Below are 27838 nucleotides of genomic sequence, written 5' to 3'. Positions count from 1 at the left end.
AAAATGTTGCCTAAACGTTGTTGGAAAGTAGCATTGCAGTTGCAAATGTTGCCTGAGCTGTTGTGTCCAAGGCACTGACAGCTGGAAAACATTAACGGTGAAAACCTGGGCTTGTATGAGGGCTTAACCTGGTGCTGCTGAACCCCATCTGGTTCCAAGCACAAAGTCTGTCAGTGTTTGAGTGTGTTTTGTTTTAGCTGAGATATGTATCTACTCTGGGGATGTAGGGAAATGTCTTCTGGACTGATTTTTCAGGGCTGTAGATACCAACAGCTGTCCTGGCCTGCAGGAGGCATCCACTGAGTGAGGGGACCGGACGCAAGGGCACTGTGCCGGTGGATGCTTTGCTCACCAAAGTGCTGCTGATTTCTTTTTGGAGGCCCATGCAGCACGGTTTCTGTGCAAAGCTTTCCCTGGTGCACAGAACTCTGTGTCTCCTCGCAGTTCCGCCTTCGACCCAGCAGATCTGAGGTTACAGCACGGTTACAGTGGGTGCTGGGGCAGAGCGCTTCCTAGTGCTGGTTATTAACAGCAGCATCAGAATCACATCCTCCTGGGTGCAGCTGTGGGGCAGCCTGGGCTAAAAGCGTGAGGAAGGCTCTGTGCGCCCCTCAGTATCGCCTGTGGGCAGTGGTGCCGTCAGCCCGTGCAGCTGGGGGCTCTGCCTGAACCCAGTGGGTGCAGTGAGTGCACGGGGGGCTGCAGGCTGCTCTGCCACCCACACTTGGGCTCTCACTCCCATTTTTTGCTTTTTTTTTTTTTCCCCTACCATAACTCCATGGGGAAGAAAACAGGCAGGAAAGCTTCCCATCCCCATCTTTTCAGTTGCAAAATGGGAATGATGTTTAAGCAATAATTCAAATCCAGCCAAGCAGAAAATAACAGGTGTGTCTGAAGGAGCTCAGGATCTGTTTGGTAGCTTGAAATGAACCCCAAAAGAGTGAAATTCCGAACAGGTGTTATCAGTGCTCAGCGATGCAGCCAGCACCGCTGCACTTAGCCTGGCTCTGAACCAGGCTGGCCTTTCTGCTTTGCTTTTTGGTGCTTCTATTAATGTTAGTAACAGATGGTTAAAACCTTCCCGACAGTTTCTGCTGCCCACACGTGCAGGCTGATGCAGAAGGGCTCCATGCAGAGGACAAAGTGCTTTGCTGAGGAGCGTTCCCATACAGTGCCTCAGCCCCCATTGCACTCATGGTCCCATTCGTTCACCTCTGGTCCCTGTGGTTTGTCTTTGCAGTTCCATCTGCAGGGAAATGGGCTTCCAAGGCTGTTCACAGCCACCAGAAGTTGTAAATGAATTACAACAAACTTTGGAATGCGTTCATGTGTCATTACAAATTGCTGAATGCTGGAGAGATGGGGTAATGTGGGGAAGAGAAGCGCGTGTTGCATGTTAATGGCAGCAGCATGGAGTTCATCACTCACCTGCCTGCTGCCATCTGTATTCTCCCAGCTTGGCAGACGTGGGGCTCTGTGCACATCACCAGGCTGAATCGACGCAGGAAGTGAGTGAGCACCCAAAGCTTTCACTCACTCCAGTGAGCTTATGAAGGTCCCAGTGACTGCGGTTAGTCTGGAGCTGCAGCTGACAGCCGAGGGCTGTGGTTACAGCTGGGGCTGGTGCACAGAGGGGATCCACCATCTCAGGAGCAACGCAAGTAGGGCAAAGCCATCACTGCTCACTGGTTCCATTTAGCAAAGCACGGGCATTGAAAGGACTTCAGGGCATAAAGCCAGGAGGAATTTTGCTTCCTGCTTGGCAGAAATAGTGACTGTGTGTTATTAATGGTGATGGCAGGGTCTGCTCTGTGCTGAGCTGTGTGCTCTGGACGAGGCTGTGGCCAATCTGCTGTAGTGGCCTTCTATGGGTGTTCCAGGGGGATGCAAATGACGGAGACTGCATCCACCCTTCCCTGTCCCCTGCTCTGTTTGCTGCTCTGCGCTCGAGGCAGCTGGTGACACCAGTCGGGCAGTAATTGTCATGGAATTAACCTCTGACATTCTTTTAAAAATAGCCCCAATAAATCCAATCATTAGCAGCTCTCCTGCTTTGCCTCAAGGGTAAGCGCGCAGATTAAAGTCTTTACGTGCTGCAGATCCATGAGTGCTTCCCTGCCTGTCCCCTGCCATGGTGGGAGCATCCCTGCGCCCCGAGGCTGTGGGACACGGAGCAGCGCTCCAAAATGCTGCAACTGTCATCATGTACAAAAGAAAAGCTGAGATGCATGGAAATGTCACAGGGGAGAGAAGGCGCTGACAGTGTGCGCTGCCTGAGCTGCGTGGGAATGGTGCATTTAGATGCCTGTGAAAGCCACTCTGCAGTTACTTAAATTGTCTTTGTCTTCTTCCTTTCAGCTGACATTATCTCTACAGTAGAATTCAACCACACCGGAGAATTGCTGGCAACAGGGGACAAGGGGGGTCGGGTTGTCATATTTCAGCGTGAGCAGGAGGTAAGTACAAAATGCCATTTTATCCTTGTAAAGCAGTGTCCTGTTGTTTCCTAATCTGTGCCTGTCACTCTTAACCTCAGTTCTCTCCTAGCAGACCGAGAATTGGAAAGAGGCAATTAGCAGCAAGACCTGGAGTAACATTGTAGAATGCCCTAAAATGCTGTGTTGCATTCCCACACACCTCCAGCCATGCTGTAGCTCCCCATAGCCCAGCACGGGCACAGCTGGCTGCCATCCACCCCTGGCCATGCTGTCCCACCCTCAGAAGCCCCCCAGGCCTGGGGCACTGTGCCCTCAGCTTGGAGCTGCAGAACTCCTCGGGGGGTTCCTGAGAGGGCTGCACTGCATGAGGCCACCAGCAATGCTATGGGGCATCAATGGGTTACGTTTCTCCCGACGTTAAATCTGCCCAGTATTTTGTGTGTGCTGGGGAAAACTGATCAGTATGAGGTTACACACAGATGCTTTGCTGGCCTTTCTGTTACTATTCCATTTCATATTTCTCTCTTTTTTGTCATTCTCCCACTTTTCTTGAACTTCCACCTCCCTGACACCACCTGCGATGCGTTCTGTCCGCCTCCTGTTTGTCACAGCCCTGTGCTCCAAGGGACCAACATCAGAGTGTGCAGGAAGCGACCTGCAGCACAGATCCTCAGAACTGCCCCAGCCCCACTCAGAGCCCCGCGCTGCACAGCTCTGTTCGATTTGGAGAAATGCAGCCCCTGGCAGACGGGCGCTGTGCCTCTCTGGGCAGATGGTTCTCAGACGTTGTCACCTTTCCCAGCAGCATGATTCCCATCCTGATGGGCTCTCTTTGTGGTGCTGTTCCCAACGCAGTCTGTGCCTCAGGGCTCTGTGCCAGGGCCCGACCTGTCCCCTGGGGGCTGTGGGCTCAGTGCAGGGCTCAGCTCCCAGCCCCAGGGCAGCGCTGGGTCAGGTGTGCAGAGAACCTGGGGGTGAAGGAGTCAGTGGGAAATGTTCTCTCCAAGTCTTACATCCCCTCTGTTCTCCTCCTCAGAGCAAGAACCAGCCCCATCGCAGGGGTGAGTACAATGTGTACAGCACTTTCCAGAGCCACGAGCCGGAGTTCGATTACCTGAAGAGTTTGGAGATTGAGGAGAAGATCAATAAGATCCGATGGCTCCCGCAGCAGAACGCCGCCTATTTCCTGCTGTCCACCAACGGTGCGTGTGGTGCAGGCAGGGGGGGCTCCTCTGTGTGCTTTGTTCTGCTGATGGCTCTTGTTGGGCATTTTCTGAGCTCTCTGGGTGAAGTTTTTGTTGTTGTTTTGGCTTTTTTAAGCCGTGGCTGCTGTGTTTCTACACGCAGCTGCGCTCAGCTCAGCAGTTCCGTGTTATATTCAGATAAATAGCAGGAGGATCCAGGAATATTACTTGGGATGAATGGGGCCCTAGGATGGATGTGACTTAATTACTTCAGGGGACGAGGAGGGTTCTAATTATCTCCCGTAACCAACTAACTTTGTGTTACAGAATTGACTCTATTGATCACTGTAATAAAATTCGAAGATTTACTAAACTCATCTGGGGGAGAATTACTGAAATGCAATGAAGATTAATTATAGAGCACGGCGATCTGTTAATTGAGTTTTTAAACAGTTTTTTGATTAACAGGGGTATTATCTCTGTGTTTAGAACAGTGTTTAGTATTGTAGTGAGTTATAAAGCGATGCTTTGTAACACATTCCCACGTTGCCCTCTTTCTTTCCGTTCTCACTCTCAAAGTAACGTGGCACAGAGATCGACCCTGAAGGAGAGGGGGCTCATAGCAGCAGCCAGGCGTGACTCTGTTCTCTCGCAGATAAAACTGTGAAGCTATGGAAGGTCAGTGAGCGCGACAAGAGGCCGGAGGGCTACAACCTGAAGGATGAGGACGGCCGCCTCCGAGACCCCTCCATGATCACCTCGCTGCGGGTGAGCGGCCGGCGCGGTGCATTTCTTTGGGGGTGGGATGCAGACAGCAGTGCTGGCAGGGCTGTGTGTCCAGGGACGGTGCTGACAGCTGCTGGGGGCACAGGGAGTGCTGCACGGCTGGGGATGCAGGCACACCGTGAGCACAGCGATCCCACAGCCGTGCCCAGAGCTGCCGTCCTGCTGGGATGGAGCTGCAGAGCTGCCTCCTTTGCACTATTTGCAGCACAGTGGCAGCTTCTGCAGCAGCAGTTCCTTCTCTGTGAGTTTTCTGCCCACCTAGGTGGATCACAACAGGCCTCCTGAGTCAGATGTAAACAGCCAAGGCTATGTGTGCCGTTTATTGCAAGAGAGATGCATGCATGGACCCTTTAAAGCAGTCACCCTGTGCCTGGCAGTGCTGGCAGAAGGTGCAACTGAACCCACTCCTCCTATGAGGGTCCCCGGGGCTGTTTCTGAACTTTATTTGTGCACAGAGACCTGGCCTGGGCAGTGTGAGGTCCTGAGGGGGGGCTGCACCATGAGGCCACACTCCTGTGCCTGAATTCAGAGCAGAGACTCAAGGTCTCCCTTCACCTGCAGGCTTGGGAACTCCAGCTACACAGTAATGTCATGGTGGCATTAATCAGCCAGAGCAGCTTGTGATTTATTAACCTCCTGTCAAGGTTTGCATTCTAAGTACTCGAGTTCAGTATTTATGAATACAACACTGTTGATATTCTGCCCTTGGCTCGCTTTGTAGCTTCAGACTTCATTGCCAATTGAGCCTCCCAGAACCTCAGACCCAGTTCTCACCTCTGCTCCAGGTGCTCCTGGGGCCAGCAGGTGTTTCCTTCGCTGAGTCAGAGACATTTCATTTCATATGTATCTGCATCTGCTGCCACGTTTCAGGCAGAGTTTGAGCCCAGTGCAGCCCACAGGAGGGGCCTTCGTGGGGTCTGGGTGTTGGTGCTGTAGGAGCTGTGCTTACTGACTCTGTGTGGGATACAGGTGAGTTTTTAAAGGATGGTGTCGTTAAGGGGTATCACTGCAGTTGAGTAACTTGAGCTCAGGGTAGAAGAGATGCCTGTCTCAGTTTCCAACACAAACTGCTTTTCAAAGTGACGCTGCTGTTGGTACATCTGCAGGGTTTCCTTCCCAGCCCGTGCTGCTGTCTGCACAGTTGGCTGCTGGCGCTGGCTGGCGGAGGTTGGCTGCATCCTGGTGTTGGCACTGGCAGCTGCTGGGCTGCAGCGGGGTCAGACCAACTTGGGCATTTGTTGCAGACATTCAGCCCAAAGTCACAGCTTGGATCTCAGCGTGGTGCTTGTTGGCTGCACAAGTTTGCCTTTTTGGTGTTTTTTTAATGCTCCCTACAGTTTCCTGACATCTATAGCAAGCAGCCCCGTGGGAACACGTGATTCCTGCTCCATATCAGCAGGTAGAGGTAAAGCTCAATGTGAGTGCTCGGTGTTATGGGTATTGCTATCCTTGTGCACAACACCTTCTGTCCCTAAGGATGCAAAAGAGAGCAGCCTTCAGTCTGCTCCAGTTCACACTGATGGGTTTCCTCAGGCAGATATTTACATAGCTCTCAGTTTTACTGCTGCTTGGTGTATCCTGAGCACTTAATGCTCCTCTGCTGCTCACGTTTTGTTCATCCATCCATGGTTCCATGTTCAACTGCAGACAAGAAAAAAGATTTAAAACCACCTTGCTGCAGTCGTCTCTTCCTATTTATTGTAATGGTTTGGATTTACTCGATGAGCATTGTTACCTGAGGAATTTCTAACCCACGTAATGCAGGACTATTTCCCTCTGTTCAGACCACGAGGGCCTTTGCTTTCTTTGGGTGAGCTCTGCACATCAGGGCAGGTCCCAGCCCGCAGCCTCTGCACCACATCACGGGGCTCTCTGAGTGCCTCTGCACCACTGTGCACCAGGAGCTGTTTGCAGGAATCGTTAACACAGATAACAGCCAGGGCTGAAAACTCTTTGAATAAGGACTGCGTTGTCTTAGATCCCTGCACGGCACAAGGGGGCTGAGAGGAGCACGGCGATTGCTGTTGTCACAGTGCTGTTTGTGATTAAGAGCTGCTGTTTCACTCAGTTCCGACAGCATCCATCATAAATAGTTTCATATCTCCCATTTTGCCAAAACATTCATATTTTTTGGCGTCTGGGTGCAGCTTCATGGAGAGTTTGTTCTTTACTTCTCCTGTATCAAATGTATCCGCGCTCACACACACGTGGCCTCGGGAGGGCCGTTTGTTTTCTGAATTCTTACTGCAGTATTCAGGTGCAGATGATGTGAGTCAGTCTGAAATGTAAAAGCAGGGACAGATTCTCAGTTACAAACTGAAAAAGGATTCTGTCCTGCTACAAAAACAAGGAAAGGCAGGGGGGCGGCTGGGCTGGGGACGGTGCTTGCAGTCACTGCCCCGACCCCTCCAAGGTGCTCTGACTGCACTGCAGGGCTGGGTTTGCCCTCACTGCTGCAGGTGCTGCTCCTGAGCCCCTCTTCCCCCGGCCAGACCCTGCGGGGCGCTTTGGACCCCCATAGGAAAGGCTTTCCCACACCTGGAGCTCTGCTGGTGCTGCACACCGCGTGGCCAGGAGCAGGGCTGTGCTGGGGAAATGGCTGAACCAGGAGCTCCATCAGCGCACAGCGAGGGGCCAGACAGCAGGTTTGTCTCTATGGGAAGGGATCTTCTCAGATGGCATCAGGAAAGCCCGGTAAGGCCAAGTCCTGAGGAACGTGAAGCTGTTGCTCTGCCAGGAGCGTGGTGAGGAGCGGCGGGGTGGGACGTGTTGGGTGGTGGGAGCGTGCTTTTTGCAGGAGGTGCCTGGTAAAAAGCAAAAAGAAAAATGAAGACATAATTTTTTTAAAGTGAGTAATGAATGGCATTGCCCTCTTCCACAGAACAGGAAGTAATGTAATTTATTAGTGCTTTATTTTATTTGACAGCCATTCTATGTACTTGATGCGGTTTGTTACACCAAATTACCCTTTAATAATGGATGTATGTAATACCAGGCACTACCCTGCAGGTCCGCTCGGTAACTGAAGGGCTGCACCCAGGAGTTCTCACTGTTGGTGAAGGAGGCGGTGGAGTGCAGCCCTGCACCTGCACTGCTCCCTTCTGCTGCGGCCGGTGTCAGTAGCACTGAGACCAGGCTGGGATCACGCAGGTGTTGGATCTGCAGGTCACCCCACGCCGTTTGCTGTGCTGTCGTTGCAGTGCCACTTGGGCTGGGCGCAGCCATGGGTCTGACTGGGACACGGTCAGGCTGCACAGCAGTGCTGAGCTCCGGAGCCTGTGATGATTTATTTTTGCGTGCAGAGTGGCCCAGTGTAACGTTTGAACCCACACCCTTTGCAAAACCATCATGTTTCTGACGGTCTGAGTGACAGCCCACATCCTGCAATCTCTGAGCACGATGCGAGCCTCTGTCCCCAGATGGCTGAGCAGAGTCCTTCAGCAGCAAACGATGCATCATTGAGTGCGTCAGGCTGAATTAGGAAGCAGGCGCATCACATTAAGCTCAGGCTCCAGGCTGGCAGTTCCTGTGTTCCTGTGTCACTTGATCTGGCTGTCATGCTCCCATCCCCACCTCTGCAGCCATGGGAAACCTCTTTGGGCAGCACACAGAAAACATTTGCTGTGGTGGAGTGGCTGGAGGGCGCAGCTCCTGGCGGGGGGAGCACTGGTGCACGCAGCTGCCTTAAGAGCACAATGTCTGAAGTTATTAAGTACACCTCTCCTTGCATATGCTGCTTTCATGCCTCCCTCCATCCCCTCATGTTTACGTGAGCTATGCTTACAAATCCAAAGGCAAACATCCTTATTTCCTCCATCTGTCCCTGCCCCGTGCTTCCCTTCCATCTCTTCCCCTCCTTTACTTCCACCATTCACTGTGGGGCAAATCCAGAAAATCTGAAAGAAAATCCAGAGCTGATTCAGCTCTTAATACAGCACTTCTGTTAGCAGCGGGGCAGGAATTTCACATTCCGAGGTGGCAAAATAGGAGAGGTTTTGCTGTTGTTTGGCCGAAGAAGGAACTGTTGCTGCAGAAGAGCTCCGGACTGGCACTGTTGTCTCCCAAAGCAGACGATGCTGCGGTGCTGCCCCACGTGGCTCCCAGCATCCCGTGCCCACTGCTGACCGCCCGTCCCCTGCAGGTGCCGGTGCTGCGGCCCATGGACCTGATGGTGGAGGCCACCCCCCGCAGGGTGTTTGCCAACGCGCACACGTACCACATCAACTCCATATCCGTCAACAGCGACTACGAGACCTACATGTCGGCCGACGACCTGCGGATAAACCTCTGGAACTTTGAGATCACAAATCAGAGCTTCAGTATCCTTTGGTGCGCGCACCCCATGGCGTCCCTGGGCCCCTCTGCTGCCAGGAGCTGTATTAACAGAGAGCCGCGGGGCCGGGCGCACAGGGAAGCATTCAGTCCTTTCTGACCCAGAAAAGGGAGAACCAAGGTAAAGGTTCGACCCATTGTGATTTTCTTTGGCAGTGTTCCTAACTGGTCCTGCTCATTACAGGTTCATTACTGCCAGTTACCCCAGATCCTGCCAGGAGGTCGGTGCAGGAGAGATGGGGGTGTAGGGGCAGAGCACAGCAAAGCGCTGCCGCAGGGCTCAGTGCTCCGCAGTACCCACAGCACCCTCGGTCACAGCTTTGATGTCCTCATCCCCAGAGCAGTCACTGCTGCTTGTGCTTGTCTGCGTGGGCTGAGCCATGGCAGTGTGCTGGCAGTGCTGGGCGCTGAGCCCCCCTGCTCTGTGGGACCCCCACTGCCACCACTTTGAGTTCTGCCTGCAGGGCTGAGCTGGGGCAGAGGGATGGGGGGTGATGTAGAAGACAGATGCCCTGGGGGAGACGGGGAGGGGAGATCTTAATAGCGCAGCAGGGTGACAGGCTGCCAGTCACAGGCGCACAAATGAGATCATGCCTGTCACCCTCCTAACTGCTGCATCAGAAATAATCACGGCGGGGCACGAAGCGCCACTGGTATTTATGTCGTGTTCTCTACTGAGAAGCCCTGGGGGCACGTGGCAGCGTTAGGCAGCCGGAGTTCAGCAGCCACAGGCGTGTGGTCGGTGGGGGCCCACATCTGAGCAACGCTGCCATGTGTGCTTATTTCAGTGAATGAGGGGAGGATTTAGGCAAAGCTTGAGGGGTTTGATGGCCCGAGGCACCAATTCCATGCAGGGAGCAGCGGGCTCCTTCACTCCTTCACTCACCCCCAGATATCGTGGACATCAAGCCAGCCAACATGGAGGAGCTGACGGAAGTGATCACCGCCGCGGAGTTCCACCCCCACCACTGCAACACCTTTGTGTACAGCAGCAGCAAAGGCACCATCCGGCTGTGCGACATGCGCACCTCCGCCCTCTGCGACCGCCACGCCAAGTGTGAGTGCTGCGGGGCCGCGCGAGCTGCCATTGTGTGCTGCCGCACAGGAGGTGCAGAGGGAAGCTTGCTCGGACATCTGGAGACTTGAAAGTGTCAGCCGCCCCAGGGAGGTTGTGGAGTCTCCTCTGGAGATGCTCAAGGCCTGCCTGGATGCCTGGGGAGCCTGCTTTGGCAGGGGGTTGGACGCGATGGTCTCTGGAGGTCCCTTCCAAGCCCTACAATTCTGTGAATCTGTGAATCCCAAACCCTAGCAGAACGCATCTCTCTGTTCTTGCACTTCATGACTGTCTCACAGTCCTACAGTGACTTGGAGTGCAATGACAGCTAAGGCAATCCCTTTCCCTGATGCTCTGGAGGCAGCAGTCCCTACACGGCCACTGCCTTTGTTTGGTGCTGCCACATCCTTCAGCCCACAGTGAGCGCCGACCAGCGGTGAATAAGAGTTTGGTTTGACCTCTCCATTGAAATTTTCTTACTGATTTCCCTCTGCACCTCTGAAGCAGCAGCATGAGTCGATTGCAGCTCAGCAGATGTGTAAGTTGAAATTGAGACAGTTCATCAGAGTTCAGAATGAAAAGCAACATTGGCTTTGGAGGCAAATTCTCCAGCAGGGGTATTTAATATCTGTCAGTAGTATTAAATGGGAAGGTTGGTGGCCCTGAGGCAGGGGAGTTGGAGATTCATGATCCTTGAGGTCCCTTCCAACCTGGGCCATTCTGTGATAGCACTGCACATCCCTGTTGTGTTCAGTCAGACAGACACACTTTGCAGCTTAGGGGCAGACTTACTGAAATGATCTCCTATTAAATTCTGCCATCCTGTTTGACCTGAGGCTGCTGGCAGTGGCTCGAAGCAGTGATTGGGCACCTGGTGGGAAGGCAGGGCTGACCCAGAGGAGCTCAGCTGTATGCAATGTACCTGATGGAAGGGCTGGAGCCAGGATCCACCCCTTCCCAGCCCTCATTTAAGGGCTGGCAGTGAGGGGGTCTCACTGGAGATCCCTGCATATCTGAGGCCTTCCAAAGGTAAGCAGCCTTTTCCTTTAGTTTCGGTGCTCACAGCTGTTCTGTTTGAGCAAATCCTCACTTGCTGCAGCTCAGGACTTTGCCACCCCCTGGTTATTGCTGCACTTTCCGTTGTGTTATAGCCTTACAGGACTGAGCCCTGGGTACAGGCACACCTTGCTGCACGACTGCTGTCACCTTCCTGTTGACAGAATATTCTCTTGTTGTTTTGTTTTGTTTTGTTTTTCTGTTTTCCTTTTCACCAAAGCCTTTTATACTAGAAAAAGGGCACATAAATGGGGTGCAAGGATCTGCTCTCACATTAGGAACTCCCTGCTCCAGACACATGAAGCACATCCTGCCCGGGGCTGAGGATCCGTGGTGCAGAGCTCTCGTTGCCTGCTGTCAGTTGGGGCAGCACACAGCCGGTGCAGAGCTGAGATGTGGCAGTGCCTCCAGAAACAAATCACCTCCTTCCTCAGCCCCGAGCAGCGGCTAACGAAGTCCTGCTGCATGCAGTAATAAGCCTGGCAAGACCTCGAGCTAAAAATTAACAAGCTGATTGTGCAGAATCTCCGGAGGATGACAAACCTTGTCTGCCACCCTGGGCTCATTTAGCTAATGAGGAAACAAACCTCTTTGCCTCTGCAGCACTCCCCAATCTCCATTTTAAGTGAGAAATCTGTTGTGGCCTGCAGCACGGAGTCAGAGCCTGGAGAGATGGCTGCAGGCTCTGCAGCCCTGCGGGGACCATCGCTGCAGCGGGGGCTCTGGGTGCTGTGCCACAGGCTTTGTGCTGCTTTGGATTTCCTGGTACGTGTGGCCAATGGTGCCGATTAGAGTTTAAATGAAGGAGAGAAAGAAAAGACGGGGTTTGAATTGGTGTTACAGAAATGGAGGGGCGGTTGCATTCACTGAGGAATGGAAAGGAGCCATGTGCTCCGAGCTGCCCGCAGAGCCCTCAGGCTGCACGCACAGCTGTGCAGGAGCTCGGACAGCAGCGCTGTGCAGGAGCTGCTCTGGGCTGCAGGCTCTCAGGGAGCACTGCAGCGTGGCGCTGCTCAGCCCGTGCAGAGCGCACAGCACTGCGGGGTCAGGATCTGAACACAGCCCTTCTTGCTGCTGCCCTTCTCCTCCTGCTCGTGTTCTTGGTGCTGCCATCACCTCTTGGGTTTGCTCTCTGAGGCATCTTGTTTTTCAATCTGCAGTTTGATGCTTTCTACTTCTATAGTTGTTTATTCACTGTAAGTGTAACATCCCCAGCCCTAAGAAAGGGCTCCCTTTGTATGTCAGGCCTTCTCTGCTGTGTTGGAGAATAGCTGTGATGAGCGCAAGGCTGGGCTGGGGCAGTGGAGGTGAATGGTTGAACCCAGCCCTGGCTCTTGGAACAGCTCCTCCTGCCTTTGTTTTCTGGATACAGGGAGTGTGGGTGCCAGGCAGTGCTCATGCTCATAAGCTTTATGGCCAAGTCAGTGTTGGGACAATGGGTTTCTTTCCAGTACAGCGTGAAGGAGGAGGAGCCTCTCCTTGTTCCCCAGCAGTATTCTGTAGTGCTGAGGTGGTGAGGGGTCTGTAGGGGTGGAAGGAAAAGGTCTGACAGATGCACTCCGAATGCAGCCTGTTCATCGGTGCAGATCTATTGTTTTCTTTAAAGCTGTGCCTGCCCAGCTGACGTTACTTTGAAATTGAATTTGTAAATGCATTTAATTTGGACCTTCATCAATGCTCTTTGGGCTGTAAAGGCTGTGATTTATTCAGAGACATCGGATTAAATCTGTAGGTTGCAGTAGCTATAAAATATTTACATTGACTTTCAGTTATACTGCGCATTGATTTCTATAGAGAAAAGGTACACGAGGCTCTAAATCTTTTGGTCTTCTCTTGTGCTGTTGATAGATCGGTCTCTGCTGACCCTTCCTGGTTATTGCACTCATTTAAAAATAGAGGCACTTGAGTTGCACGGAGTCCATAACACACAGGTGCTCGCTTTATGCCATGCCCAGCGCTCACAGTGGGCTCGGCACTGCAGGCTCAGGGTGCTCACGGCCTCCCGTGTGCCTGCGTCCCCAGCTGCTCTGCACCCCCCCGTGCTGGGCAGGGCAGCAGGTCCCGCAGGGTCACTGATACCAGCCTGTCCCTTCCTCTCTTGCAGTTTTTGAGGAGCCCGAGGACCCCAGTAACCGCTCATTCTTTTCTGAGATCATCTCCTCCATCTCCGACGTCAAATTCAGCCACAGCGGCAGGTACATCATGACCAGGGACTACCTCACTGTCAAGGTGTGGGACTTGAACATGGAGAACCGGCCCATCGAGACCTACCAGGTGGGCAGAGCGGGGCGGCGGGATGGGAGGATGGGAGCGGCCGTGGGGCCTGGCGCGGATGCCCCCTGCCTCATTCCATCCATCCCTGCCTCCAGGTCCACGACTACCTGCGGAGCAAGCTGTGCTCGCTGTATGAGAACGACTGCATCTTCGACAAGTTCGAGTGCGTGTGGAACGGCTCTGACAGGTGAGGGGTGGCTGTGGGGCTGGGCGCAGCTGGGGTCTGTGTGCGGGGTGCCTGGGGCTGTGTGCCTGGCTCCCGGGGCAGTGGCTCCTTGCTTACCTCACAGTGAGACAGCTGGGCCTGACTTCTGAGTGCTGTGATCTGCTTTGATCTGAATCATGTTACAGCTCTGTGTGTTCCATTTTAAGTCAGGGAGAGTTTGCCTTAAAAAAGGTGTGAAAACCATTTGGTTTGGGTCAGCCAAATCTTTGCCATAAAGAGTGATATCCGTGTAATTATCATGGAAGAAATTCTTGCCTGCATGAGCTCTCCCTCAGCTGTGAAGACAGAGGCTGGGAGCAGCCCTGCAGAGACAGGCGGAGGGAGCTGGGCTTGCACAGGCTGCAGGGAGCCCTCAGTGCAGCCTTCCAGTGTTTAAAAGGGGATGATAAAAAGAAGGGTCAACAGCGACAGGAGAAGGGGTGATGGTTTTAAGCTCGAGGAGGGAAGGGTTAGGTTGGATGTCAGAGAGAAGTTCCGTACAGGTGGAGCAGTGAGGTGCTGGCACAGCTGCCCAGAGAGGCTGTGGATGCTCCATCCCTGGAGCTGTTCAGACCTGGAGGGCGGTGGCCCTGCCACAGCACAGGGGTTGGAACCTGATGATCCCGGGGTCCCCTCCAACCCGAACCGCTCCACGACTCCATGAGATGCCCACTGTGCGGTGCTGGGCTGAGCTGGGCAGGGCAGGGAGGAGACGGAAGCGGGGCCGTGGCCATGCTCACTGACTCGCCCTTCCGCCCTCACAGCGTCATCATGACCGGCTCCTACAACAACTTCTTCCGCATGTTCGACCGCAACACCAAGCGCGACGTGACGCTGGAGGCCTCGCGGGAGAACAGCAAACCGCGCGCCGTCCTCAAACCCCGCAAGGTCTGCGTGGGAGGCAAGAGGAGGAAAGATGAGATCAGCGTGGACAGTCTGGACTTCAGCAAAAAGATCCTGCATACGGCTTGGCACCCTTCAGAGAACATCATTGCTGTGGCAGCGACAAATAACCTGTATATATTCCAGGACAAGGTTAACTAGGAGGACAAGTTATTCTTTAGGAGTCTCTCATGTACTGAATACTAGTAAACACAAGATTCCAAATGTTTCTTTTCTTTTTTTTTTTTTTTTTTTTTTTTTTCCCTTTCTTTCCTATTCCTCTGTTAAATTGCTGCTCTGGGGATGGCAGTGTGCAGGGGCAGGCGGACCAGCTGCTGTGGGGCCGGGGCTGAGCAGCTCCCAGGTTTCCATTTAGTGCTGGGAGCTCGGACTCGGTGCAGAGCAGCTGGGGGGGCTTCAGCTCCTGCTGTCCCAGCGCCCCGAGGCGTTGCTGTGAAGGTGGCTGACGGGTGGCGAGGCGGCAGCGCGGGGCGCCATCAGCTGCAGTGGGAGCAGACGGGGCGGCTGTGTGCACCGCAGTGCGGGGTGCTGGGCTTCTGTAATCCATGCCCATTCTTTAAAGCTTAATCCTAAATATCCCAGCTATTGGTTCAGGATATCAGAGCCCTGTCCCCATTTTTCACATCTGTCATTTTGGGGTCATCATTTCCTCTTCTTACCAACAGCAAAACCAAACACAGACGGAATTGTTGCGCCCGGAGCTCCCAGGAAACTCCCCAGGATTTGGCTTTGTCGATACTGTGGTGCCTTTTGGGTATATGAAATACCTTTATAAATGATGCTTCCAAAACACACTGATTGCAAACCAAACTGAACCTGGGCTTCAATTTTTTTTCCTTTTTTTTTTCTTTTTCTGCACTGTGGTCATTGTTATTGTCCTGTTGCTGTACACCTGCACTTCATACTCTTTCTCTTTTTAATTTATTTATTTATTCTTTTTTTTTTTTTTTTTAAAAGAAAAAGTGTAAGTTGCTAATTTATGACATTCTAAAAGAGAATCCAGCCCAACACTGCTCTCAGCACCTGACCGCTTCCTCCATGGGCTGCCCACGGTCCTAGATTATAATAATAATAATAAAATCAGTAACTCTTCCTCTGTGCATGGCCAGGCTCCCCCTTTCTACTGTTAAGATTGTTGAGATCCTTTTTTTTACTCGAGCAAATGTTGAATTAAAAAAATAATTTTCAGTCTGGAAACCGCTCCTGCAAGACCCAGTGAACAAATGAAGTCAGTACAGCACTCAACAGCACCACCTCAGCAGCGTCCCCAGGAGGGCAGCCTGCTGTGCAGCCGTGCTGCATCCACCTCACCTGTGTCCTGCAGGGAAGCCTCCACCCCGCTCTAAGGGCAAAGTGCTCCCTGCCCACCGCCCCTCCTGTACTGCGTGCTTCGGACGCCCTGCAGCTCCTGCGGTGCCTCCGGCCCTCAGCCCCTAAAGAGGAGCCTGGGGAGGCCCTGCCTGGATCTGTGGGGCAGGAGCAGGGGGCATTCGCCATCCCAAAGGGATGCCTCACACATTTACTTCAAGCGGTGGCTTCCAGGAGTACCTTTTTTTTAAATGGTTAAAAAAAAGAGCCAAGATAAAGTAACTTTTTTTTTAAAATGTTCTTTTTTTTTTTGGTTCTTGTACAGAAAGCCTGCATTCTGGTACCAGAAGTAAAGTTGTTCCAAATGTGCCTGTGTGGAGCTGCTGATTGTTGTGCTTTCCAGGCGGCTGCAGCTGGGGCCACGCTGGGGGGGTGCAGGGAAGCCCTGAGAGCCGGGGGGCACAAGAGCCGGGCCGCCCCGCGCCCAGGCGCTGCAGTGCAGAGCATCCCCGTGTCTGGGGGGCACTGGCAGCTCCCAGCCAGGTTTGCAGCACTGAGTCCTTCAGCGTTGGTTCTGGCCCCAGGCTGCCCAGCGGGGCGCTGCTGAGGGCAGCAACGCGTTCAGCAGCGGCCGTCAGAACCGAGGCAGTGGTGAAGGAGTCACCACCACAGGAACAGGCGCTGGCTTCTCCTTCAGCTGCAATCTCTGCTGGCAGTGGAATTGGTTTCACAATGAAACCAAACCCAACGCTGCACAGAGCTGCACGGCCTGCGCCCCCACGGGGACAGGACTCATTACTGGTAACACGCGACACTGAGCTGCTTCCTCCACAGCCCAAGTGCTAATTCTCAGCTGCTGCTGGTGATGAATTTAAACAGAGGCACCTAATTAGAAGCTGTAGGGCATGGATAATGCTGCAAAGGCAATGTTATACAAACAGGCGCTCATTTACCTTCATATTAATGGCATGACCTTAATCTACCACTCCTTGGCCCAGAGAGACAGACCCACACCACATGTGCAGGCAAAGGAAGAAACGCCACAGCCTGAAGAACTGAACTGGAAAATAATTCTGTTTGGCACCGAATTGCACAGATGCTGATCTGAATGTTTATGAAATTTAATTTGATGCTGTACAGTATCACACAGTTTGGCAAAACACAGCCAACATTTTAGGCAATAGGACTTCAGCTCTTTGCTCTGCTCTTGAATTCACAACTCCAACAAAACCCAACAAAAACTGGCATTAGGCCTGTACAATCCATATAAAAAAGGAGTTGGTTTATTGTAGTTCAAATACATAAACTGAACAATCCCAACATTTCAAAATTAAACTTTAGAAACACAAGTTTAACATTCAAAACAGGAGTATAGTTTACAAGAATTGCCCAGAGGGGGAATCCACAGTCTAATCCAGAAGTATGCAAAGATCACTTATCGTAAATAAAAACATTTATACAACCGTCCTGCTCTGTTGGGTAGCCACTGCTACCAGCCACGTGTTTCCAACTGGAGTAAAAATCATTGGACAGATCTTTGCCTGGGCAGAGCAACCTGATTTTGTTTCTAATCCATGGAAGGTTAAGGAACAAAGCAGACCTGTGAGCAAATTTGATTTGGTCTCTGCAGTGCTAATTCTCCTTTCAGTTTTAACTCGGGGCTCCAACGGATTTATCACCACATACAAGGGTGAAATCAAGCACAGAATGAGCACCTGTTACCATAACGTGGCCCTCAGCCATCAGCTACAGCAGCATCTCACCCTCACAGCCAGGCAGCCCCAGGGCCACACTCACACCTGAGCCCCACGCGCAGCTCTGGGAGCTGCACAGCACCGCTCCTCCTGTGCCGCTGCTGTGGGACACGGCCCCAACACTGCCTGCACAGCTGGGCCTGCCATCCGCCCTACAGACACTCATAAATAACTGCCACGTTCTTTTTTCTTCCTCTTTTTATATACATCTTCTATTTTCATACAGAGACCACTTTATGCTCACAAACACTGCTTTCTCCTCTGTTCCTAAGATGGTTTTGCAATATATTCACGGTAATGTATATGTATAAACCTGACAGATGGCTCATGCAAGCTTTTGATTTAGCAGATACTCTTGCCTTAAGTGAACTCAGCTCTACTTCGTCGTCCGTCTCGTCGGCTCCGAGGCTGTGGGCGGCGGGGGCGGACCTCGGCGGTCCAGGTCATCCACGTAGGACACGATGAGTTTGCGCCTCTCCTCCGGCACGCAGTCAAGCACCAGGTAGCGCTTGTCGTTCTGCAGTATCTTCTCCACATCCTTCAGATGCTGGTCTGACTCCTGGATCAGCTTTTTGGATCTGGAAGCAGGCGCAAGGAATTACTGCCTGGCGGGGCCTGGGGGCCACCCCTCACAGCGGTGCAGGCAGCCGGGGGGAGCAACGCCAGCAACCTGCACAGAGCTTTGGGCCACGCGCACTTTCTGCTCAGTCAGCAGCACTAGGATGCTGAAGTATCTGGCAGTATCAAGGCACAGGAGCTAGAGTGTTTGTAGCCTCTGTGCTAAACTAATTAAGCATCATGGAAGACCTGTGTCTGGCTGCCGTGGCCTTGTACAGCACTGCAACAACTGTTTAAATGCCAAAACCTAGGGGGACAAAAATCTAGAGTTTTAAATTAGGCATCCAACTGAGGCAGACAATTAGGATTTCACAGCTTTGGTACTAAACTGTGTGCACTGCCTCAGTTGACAGCACTGTGATTTGCTCATTGAGCAGCATCACCTGAAACCAAAACTCCAAAACACTCCAGTGATGACTGGAGGGGCAAGGACTGACACGAGCACAGGAGATGGCCCTCACCACAAAATGAATCCATTGCCTGGCAGCCAGGGTACACACAGTGCTATTCTGAAGCAAAAGACAACCTGACCTCTGTGCTGGTTTGATTTTCATTATTTGTTAACCATTAGGAAATGCCAAGTTAAACCAAAACAAATCCTCTATCAGCTACACACACACACACACACATATATATATATATATATATATATATAAATAAAAAATATATATATATATAATTTTTTTTTTTTTTTGACAGATTATGAAAAAATAATAGAACAAATGTAGGCAAGATTATTCTAGGGAACAAAAGAGCAGCTTCTTGCCACTTACATGCAAACGCACAAAAAGAGCTCCTGGGTGACATTCTGCTACACACCTGTATGTGATAAATTTGGTCTCCTTCAATAGTGTTCGGAAGTCAGCTTTGGCAGTAATGTATTTGTCTCTAATGTACTCCTCAAACTCCCTTTGTTTCTTCTGAAAGACAAAAGATGAACCCAGAACATCGAATGCAGACAAAGTACTTCATGCAACTCAACACACTGAATATAAGTACAAGTCACAGGATGAATGTATTTTTGTTTACTTCTTGCATTTTTTAATTAAAAACCATTAACGTTCACATCCAGCAGGCACCATTTCAGCAGCCCCTGATTTTCCTTCTCCGTATCCTGCACCACAGAGAAGGCCAACAACAGTAATGCAAAGCTCTTACCCGGTCACTTGAAGAAAATTTAATGCACCTCGGATCTTCTTTAATGATTTTTTTTACTTCTTTCCACGTCGATGTTAAAGTTATCTTTCAAAAGAAGCAAAAATAGTTAAGACTGCAAGAAAAATGATATCCTACAGATGTGGAATATAAGTATTACCACATCTGAAAGTAAATATCCCCAGAGCACACCAACAAAATCACTGCTGTATCCAAGTGTTGGGTTTTTCTCGTTCCTATTACTATACTCGTATTTTTTGTTATATGATCTCATACATTTACTTTTCTTCAGACACTTTCGAATCAACATCCTCCCAAACACCATTTACATTCTAAGATCCTTTTCTAGAACATACCTATGGATATATGCTGTGAAAAATTACCTACAGGAAGCTTGCTTCAAAATAACATCTGCCATATGATTCTGTCACACTAAGATCTGCCTGCTGTTCCAACAGCTTTTAACCAATGCCTTAAAAACACTCAAAGCTGCAGGGTCAAGAAAGCTGACTGAAGCTTGCACACAATTTTAAAAGACCAAGACTCTCTAGAACCTCACAGCACACTGAGAAGATGCCAGGCTTCCTCAGCGTGGCACAGAAGTTCAAATTAAAGAGCATGACTTAAAACAGAACGCTGAGACAGACAAAAAGATCATCTACTGGTATCGAGACAAACACACTGGTTATTTGAAAGAGCAAGATGCCACATAGAAAGGAATATCAAGCAACTCAATACTGAAGAAACGTAACATCCTGCAGGAGATAAAAAAAAAATCACTGATTAGAAGCTTAAATGCAAATGAACTGTATGTTAAAGTGAAACAGAACTCAAGATAAGCAAGGAAACGTAACGCTTACATTTTTCTTATGGAGAAAAGAGACTGGTGAAGCAAACAGTCCCAGGAAATAAAGCCAAACAAAAATCAACTCCTGGCAGAAAACTGAAAAATCCAACTCCCCATGGACTTGCAAATATCTCAGTTTGAGCACATATCGCTCTTACCGCTGAAGTCTCATCCAGAAGTTGCCTAAAGTGTTCCCTCTTCTTTTTGGTAAGTGCTTCGATGTGCTCATTGAAGAGCTTCTCTTTCTCTTCTCTTTCCAGCAAGGAGCCAGACTCCCAGCGGTGATCTTTGCGCAGGGTCCTTCTGGTGTCTGACCACGACACATCTGAGGAACGCACCTGGCCACAAGGAGGGTTATTGCTGTCAACGTGTTGTCCTATGGTTCACTGACAATTGTTACCCAGCCCTTAGCGTTCTTCTATCCCTTCTTTTAAACTATAGATCAAATTACGAATTAAAGCTCTTCAAAAAAATTCAGAGACAAGAGCAGCTTTCTGTTAAACACTAACCAAGCAGCAGCTGGGGGAAGCACTATGCATTAGTTCAAATGCAGGAGGAGAAATCACTCTCCTGGAAGAGTACTCTCTTGTAAAGAAAGTGAAGACAATTCTACTTCTATATAAGCCAAAGTGCTTTTCATACACAGCATGACTGGAAAAGAATGCACTGCCAAGCTCCTGGAGGGAATCAGAGAGAACGTGCTGGTGCCTCACCATGTCAGACAGCAGTGCTTTGAAGTTCTGTATAGCTTCCTCCCGTTTGTGCTGCTCACGTTCTCTGTCGATCTCCTTGGTTTGCTCTGATCGAGCTTTCTGCACTTCTCTTTCTCGTTCACGCAAACTTGCCTCAATGCGAGCTTGTCTTTCCAGCTCCTTCTCCTTTTCAGAGTCTAAATTCTGGAATGTAAGAATAGAAGTTTTTCCTCAATAAAAACAATGTGGCATCTTTCATGCTTTCATTAGGCAGGTTAGCAAATTAAAGGATTATCAAACCAAAAGTATCTCAGAGCAAAATACTTCAAAGTGATGTAAGATCTGCAAAACTTTGCTTCAAGAACTGCTGAACTGCTGTTGGGGCTCCATGGGGGAAAGAAGCCAGGTTACAACACACACTTGTTCTCACCACAGAACGACGTTTCTCACGAGTGCGTCCCCTAACTGAATGATGGCTGAGGGAAGCAGTATAACTATTTTTAGCCAACTTAGCTGATAGGAAAATCACAGAACGGGAAAGTGCCCATTCTGTTTCAGAGCCATCGGAGCGGTGTCTGCACGTTCTGAAGTTCTATAGCCAACGACCTGACAGCACTCTGCTTTTCCTGCTCTGCTGACTAAATTCACCCGTGCACGTATGCAATGTATGCATGCAGGCATGCACACACCATGCAGCAGCAGAGCCACGGACAGCACTGCTAAGACCTGCAGTCATTCCAGGGCACTGCTACAAATAACCACCGTGCAGAGTCTGCTTAAACATGGAAAGAAAGCACACGTGAGGCTGTCTTACAGTTGGTTCCTTCACACATCATTAGCAACATAACAGCAGAACACGCAAAATTGCTTCCCAATGGCACACACATACCTTAGCTATTTTTTCAATGTACTGTTTGAAAAGGTCTTCCCTCTGTGAAGAACTATCCACAGCTTTGTAACGAGGGTCAGTCTCTACTTTGTCCTTCACTTTGCTCCAGCGAGACTGACTGTCCAGGTGGTGGTTAGCCAGTAGTTCAAAGAAGTCCATTTTGATCTATTTTACAGACAATAACAGAAAGATAACACTTGAGAAAGAGACTTTGATACGCAGTAGTTTGCTCTTATGAAAGAAGAAATGAACTTACCTCCATTAGAGGGAAGTATACTAACATTACATACCATTTTAATTTAGAAAAAGCATTAAAACTACTAAAACTCTGAATTTAGACCTCACATCTAAAACTCACTTCCTCTTTGGGAAGATTTCACATCAGGAAGATCTGCTAAATCTACGATGAGCTATATTCATTAAAGAATGAGTCACCAATTTTATTTCTTCAATTTCAGCTTATTTTTGAGCTTTTACATATCAAAATAACAAGCTACTGATTCTCCACTGTAGCATTCTACTATCAATATCACAGAAGCTCTGCAGTTTTAAACAGGGCTCTAAATAAATCGTCTATTTAAAGACTCGTATTCCAAGTGTGCAATAAACAGAGGTAAACACTTGGATCTACTCATCTTAAGATGGATCTAACCAATAAAGAACACACACAGTAGTGATTAAGTGAATTACATTAGAAGACAGGTATGCAAATAAGGAAAATTTTTAGTTTACATTTTCAGTTTTAACTGGGACGTCAACACTCTGTCCAAAATGATAGCACCACCAAGGGCTGGCAGAGCATCAGTCCTGCTGGATTTTTGTTCTGGTTTATTTGTTCGTTTTTGTTGTTGTTTGTTTGAATCTTAAGACAAAAGCGAGCAACCAATTTTCACCCAAACTCCCAGAATCAGAATCAGCACAAGAGCAACTCCTGTGCCTTATTACACCTCTGTTTTCTGGGGTAGATGATTTCCCTCTTTCCTGACGTGCGTTAACTCCTAGCTGATTTTTCCTTTTTATTTCCAACACTTGGTGCCGCAGAAGTCTGCTTTGACATTTAAGACCCCGTGCGTGAGAACAGAAGCAAGGGACCTGTCAGCCTCGCTCCCTGAGCGACCTGCAGCCAGCGAACGGACAGGCCGGACGCAGAGGTTGAGCACGCTGCCTTCGCAGCAGCCCGAGCCTTGCTGACCGATGGAACAAAGTCTCCGGTCCCGGCACACCACTAAAACAATCGGTTAAGAAGGACTGGCCGTTCAGTTTGTGATACTTGTCACCTCTCCTCGTCCATTGGAAAAGAACATCGCCAGAAGCAGTTCTGCTCTGGAACACCGAGGTTCACAAAGGAGAACACTCTGCATTTCCAGAGAACTGCCGCCTGCTGCTCTGTGTTACGGCACCAATGAAACAAAGCTCAGAGCAACATTCTGCAGGCTGAGCCAGCCATAACTGGAACTCTTCACAATATTAATACATAAACATAAAGGATTTATAGACTTTTTTCTTTACTATCTCAGAAAGGTTCAGATAGTAAGCAGAGATTAGAGAACAGTGGTTAGAGCCAGCCGAGGAGTTACTCTGTATCTACAGCACTATCATTTTGCTTAAAGAAGCTAACAAAATGCTAAGCAAACCATTTATTCATTTTAAGATAAAGAATGCTGTTTCAAAACATCTTTAAACATGCATGCAGTATAAAAATATGAAGCTTTCTAAGCCATGGCATTAGAAATACGTCAAAAATCAGACGGTGCCCAGATCATAACACAGAAGTCTATAAAGTAAGGGTCTCTCAGAGCTTAACCAGAAGCCCCCGCACAAACAAGGTGTGACAGACATCCCACGGAACAAGGCGGTCAGACCTCAGGAGGCAGCACTGCAGGCAGTGCTTCCACGGCAGCGCAGCGCAAACCACAGCCTGACCAAAGCTCCGTCAGGGACGGCATCCCAGCCCAGCACCGCCTGCCCCACCGCCGCCCAGCCCCACACCGGTGCTCCGCAAGCAATGGCTGCAGAAGGAAGGGAGCATGGAGCCAATTCCTTCCTAAGAAAGATGAGCGACTCTCAAAGCACGGGTTTAACTTCGGCCAGAGCTATCTTTCATCTGCAGCACCTACACAGAAGCACTGCCATTTGCTTTGTAATTAAAACTCCAGAACGTCTCACCAAAGAACGGCCTTTTGGGATCGCAGCTCTTGGATGTGAAGTTCAGTGCACGTAAGCATTTAACACAGGAACCAGCTGACCAACAGCACAGAGGGGGAACCCTCGGCAGGGCCGCCCAGCACAGCGCCAGCACAGGGATCTGCTCCTGCCTGCTCCCCTCCGCCCCCAGCCGCTGAGCGGCAGCTGAAAACCCAAGCACCCATCAGCAGCCAGTGAGCCAAAACTCCCAGCAAAAACCAAAATACTGGACAACTCCAAACCCTTACATTAAAGATTTCTGTAAAGCGGATCCTCCTTAAATAGAGATTTTGGACTTTTAAAACAGACTGAGAAAGCTTCAAGTTCAATGCTTTAAATTTTCTTTTGTTTTAAACACTTTCAAAATCAAAGGAAAATAAGACCGAAAATATTTCAGGTGTATTTAGGTCTTTTTTTTTTTGGCAGTTAACACATTGCAGGTACAACTCTCATCACTTCACAAGGAAAAAAACTAAAAAAATGTAAAGTACCGGAGCTGCGGGAGGCTAAAGTCACCACACAGAGATACCAATTCTTTCCTCACTAGGGAATCCCATAATATTTGCGTGTCAGTGATTGACAGCTGTCAGACTGAACTGATTGACAGGCCGCACAGCACATAACTGTAAAGTCTATCCACTTGTTATAAAACAGAATACATAAAATGGTTACAAAAGGCTTTTGGAGAAAAAAAAAAACATTATTTCAAAAGCAAACAAACACAGTCTCTCTTCTTTTAACTTTAACTTAAGAACAGTCATGCAACAATACGACATTTTACTTTGCACTACGCTGCAAGAGCGCTCTAAAGTTCCTCGTTCATAACCGAAACGCAGTATGTAAAATTCTAGATCTGAAATACATCAGTTCTCCTCTAAGAGCACAATTATTCATTGAAAATATCAGCAATAAGGCAACATTTGGAAAAAAAAAAAGACCAGAGTACCTGGATTAAGGAAAAAAATACATGAGACTTACTGAACAAGAAAACTGTCTGCAAATCTAACGTGCTGTTCAGCATTTTTCTCTTCTGCAAGTATTCTAAGTGCAACATACATTAACTTTACGCTATGAAATAAACACTGCAAACTTCAACATGTTAAAAATCAGGCTTTAGAGGTTTTCTCCACTCACACACCACACGGGGACATCGCAGGAAGGCTGCACATTTTGGTGGTAACACCCAGCGTCACCTCCGCGGTCAATTGCTCTCCTCGCACTGAGAGCACAGCAAGGGAAGGGAGCCCAGCAGGGCAGGGGAGGTGATTCTGCTCCTCTGCTCTGCTCTCGTGAGACCCCACCTGCAGTACTGCGCCCAGTTCTGGAGCCCCCAACACAAGGAGGACATGGAGTTGTCGGAGCAGGTCCAGAGGAGGGCTGTGATGATGATGATGAGGGCTGGAGCACCTCCCCTATGAGGACAGGCTGAGAGAGCTGGGGCTTTTCAGCCTGGAAAAGGCTGCAGGGAGATCTCATAGTGGTCTACCAGTACCTGAAGGGGCCTACAGGAAAGCTGGGAGGGACTTTTTATAAGGGCAGGTAGTGACAGGACAAGGGGAAATGGTTTTAAGCTGGAAGAGGGTAGATTTAGACTAGATGTTAGGAAGAAGTTCTTTCCTGTGAGGGTAGTGAGACACTGGCACAGGTTGCCCAGAGAGGCTGTGGATGCCCCCTCCCTGAAAGCACTCAAGGCCAGGCTGGATGGGGCTGCAAGCAACCTGGGCTATGGGAGGGATCGCTGCCTACAGCAGGGGGCTGGAACTAGGTGATCTTAAAGGTCCCTTCCAGCCCAAAACATTCTCTGATTCTATGAGAGCCTGCTCTTGACTATTGACACTACGGTCAGATGACATTTGGAATTCATTAATCTTTAATAGCTGACCTTTAATTCTAATAAGCAGCAGTTTATACATAAAGATATATTTACTGAAAGATTAAGTTGCGGTAGTGCTAGCTTCAAATGCAAAGAAAATATGGAAGCTGTTTGAAATTTACTTGGAGCAGCCTGCAGAGAATTCTAAGATCTTACTGCCTTCACTAAGAACAGAGAGGTAATGGCCGGCTCTGGGCCTCCCAGCCAAGCAGAACAAGAACTGTGTTCCTCTCAGTGCCTAGGGACGGCATCTTAAAGTGTTCTCAGGGTCACAAATATGAGCTCAACACACTCTACGTCAGTATACCTGCAAACTTAAAAGCAGTTAGTTTAGAAAGACCAAAGAGACATCCGTGAAGTGCTTACATTGTAAAACATCTACAGGAAGGGAAGGACTGAGTCCCGGCCAAGGCATGCTGCCAACCAAGCCCTGCTCTGTCCCATCTCACTCAGGCTCACACCACTCACACTGCTGAGCTAAAAAAATTCACCTTACCTTCTCACCCCTGGTCTTCGAATCTTCTTTTTCCTTCTTTCTTGCCGCTGCGATAAACTCATTAAACAAGGCCTCTCGATCTTTCATCTTTTCAATTGCCTTGAATCTCGAGTCTTTAGCATGCTTGGCTGCAAATTCACTAAAAGTAGTTCTGCAACAAAATGGCAAGTGAACTAATGTGGCAGAGCTGTCTTTGCTTGGAAGCAGGTTCAGCAGAGAAAACATTTCTTCTGCTGGTAAACATGCCAGAGCACAATGAAAACCAAAAAGAAAAAGAGAAAAACCATCCTATGTTCTCACTGTAGAGATGCTTGATCAACGAATTACAGAAAGGAGTCCGGTGTAGGCACGCACACGTTAGACACTTGTAAGGTACTGGTTTGTTGCTGTTTTGGCTTAATAGAGCTACCTGCAGAACATGCAGGTGTAGGAAGAGAAACTACCACACAACCAAGAAAAGGAAATGAAAACTCAGCTGACTATAAGTTGTCTTTTTTGTGGTTAAGCAGTTCAGCCACCAGTCTTGTCCAGGTATTTCACACCTGTGAAATTAAAAACTTTGCATGCATTCACTTGCAGCCAAACCATGCTAAGAGTTTACCAAGGAAACAATCTTTCTGTGCTAGTCACAACGTAACACTGGCTGCTGAAATCCTCCCCTACAGTGAACACCGTATTGCCTCATCTTAAAACACACGGAGTTGAAAATACTTCAGACACTATGGGCAGCTGCAGCAGTACTGGGCTTTTCACCCATTATCCCCATAGCATTTTCCTGGCAGTTCTCTCACCTCCAGGGCCAGATTCCAATCTGTGCAGTAGATATAGTACTGCCACTTACCTCAAAAAAAACCACTATTCTGCTTTTTCCAAGCTCTGATGCAAATCTGGCCCCAAGAATACGTGAGACACTTATAATCATACGAATGTTTTCATCACAGCATGGAAATAATTAGACTTGGAAAATCCAGCCTACTGTTGCTGTAGGGTAAATTGAAACAAGAAGAGAATTTGGTAGCTTATTCAAAAAGATTAGAAAATGAATGTACAGCTATATTGAAGAACAAGAGCTGCTTAAGTGGAACACAAACTCTTGAGCATGTTGGACTGAGATAGATGATTAAAAGTAGTCTGACGCTCACAGAGGTACAGCAATATCTTTAGACAAACACTGAAACCAGAAGACAAAGGATAAGATTAAACAAGGCAGTCTTTCAGTCGGAGTTCTCTTTCCCACCCCAGTCCATAATTAGGTAAGAATCAGTCCCAGTACGACACACTGCAGATACCTTGGAAGCTGAGCACACTACAGCTAACAGGAACCTTTGGTGTCAGTCTGTGAATGCTACGTGGAACTCACTGATCCATTTTTTCTTAAAGCATTCTCATCGCTCCATTCGTCCTACACTACCAAACTTTCTGCCCTCGTTAAATGAGCAGACTGGTGCTTCACAGTAAGAGTTAATCACATCTGAAGTCATGTAAGAATTTACATAACACTGGGTTCCATCAATTTCCAACGCTGATCACTAAAATAATTAAATGGAAGCAAACCGAACAAGCAGTTACTTCACTGTAAAAGAGTTAATGCCAAGTAAGCCAAGAGATGCTGAAAGAGAACGCTCACCTGTTGACACAAGCACCTATTTCATGAACTCTGTGTGAGAAAGTTGTGAAACAAACATTTCTAGCAACGTGATCTTGAGCGTTAGTACATTTACTGTTATCATCTCACTGTTACCACTGCATGCTGGCCTGGCTGAGAAGGGTAAGTAACATTTTTCATATGA

The 27838-nt window shown here is 49.2% G+C and overlaps 2 protein-coding genes across 4 annotated transcripts in view; one reads left to right on the top strand and one right to left on the bottom strand.

Moving 5' to 3' along the window:
* PPP2R2B (protein phosphatase 2 regulatory subunit Bbeta) overlaps positions 1-14373 on the top strand; it is a gene marked incomplete at both ends in the record, with an annotated part of 63629 nt that extends 49256 nt beyond the window's left edge. For both annotated transcript variants that reach the window (XM_079542579.1, XM_079542580.1), the window contains 8 exons: positions 2359-2456; positions 3475-3640; positions 4278-4390; positions 8550-8727; positions 9633-9797; positions 12955-13124; positions 13220-13311; positions 14094-14373. In XM_079542579.1, the coding sequence (XP_079398705.1) occupies positions 2359-2456; positions 3475-3640; positions 4278-4390; positions 8550-8727; positions 9633-9797; positions 12955-13124; positions 13220-13311; positions 14094-14373 (1262 nt within the window). The remainder of the gene's footprint in view (positions 1-2358; positions 2457-3474; positions 3641-4277; positions 4391-8549; positions 8728-9632; positions 9798-12954; positions 13125-13219; positions 13312-14093) is intronic.
* Positions 14374-17670: 3297 nt separating this feature from the next.
* Positions 17671-27838, bottom strand: part of TCERG1 (transcription elongation regulator 1) — a gene marked incomplete at its 3' end in the record, with an annotated part of 30328 nt that continues 20160 nt past the window's right edge. For both annotated transcript variants that reach the window (XM_079542395.1, XM_079542396.1), the window contains exons 14-20: positions 26049-26199; positions 21496-21660; positions 20628-20810; positions 20073-20252; positions 19071-19154; positions 18732-18832; positions 17671-17872 (exon numbers count right to left, since the gene is read on the bottom strand). In XM_079542395.1, the coding sequence (XP_079398521.1) occupies positions 17671-17872; positions 18732-18832; positions 19071-19154; positions 20073-20252; positions 20628-20810; positions 21496-21660; positions 26049-26199 (1066 nt within the window). The remainder of the gene's footprint in view (positions 17873-18731; positions 18833-19070; positions 19155-20072; positions 20253-20627; positions 20811-21495; positions 21661-26048; positions 26200-27838) is intronic.

The sequence above is a fragment of the Tetrao urogallus genome (assembly GCF_951394365.1).
Source record: "Tetrao urogallus genome assembly, chromosome: 14".
Classification (NCBI taxonomy): Eukaryota; Metazoa; Chordata; class Aves; order Galliformes; family Phasianidae; genus Tetrao; species Tetrao urogallus.
The sequence above is the reverse complement of the archived record's forward strand: the minus strand, read 5'-3'. Positions and strand labels throughout refer to the sequence as shown.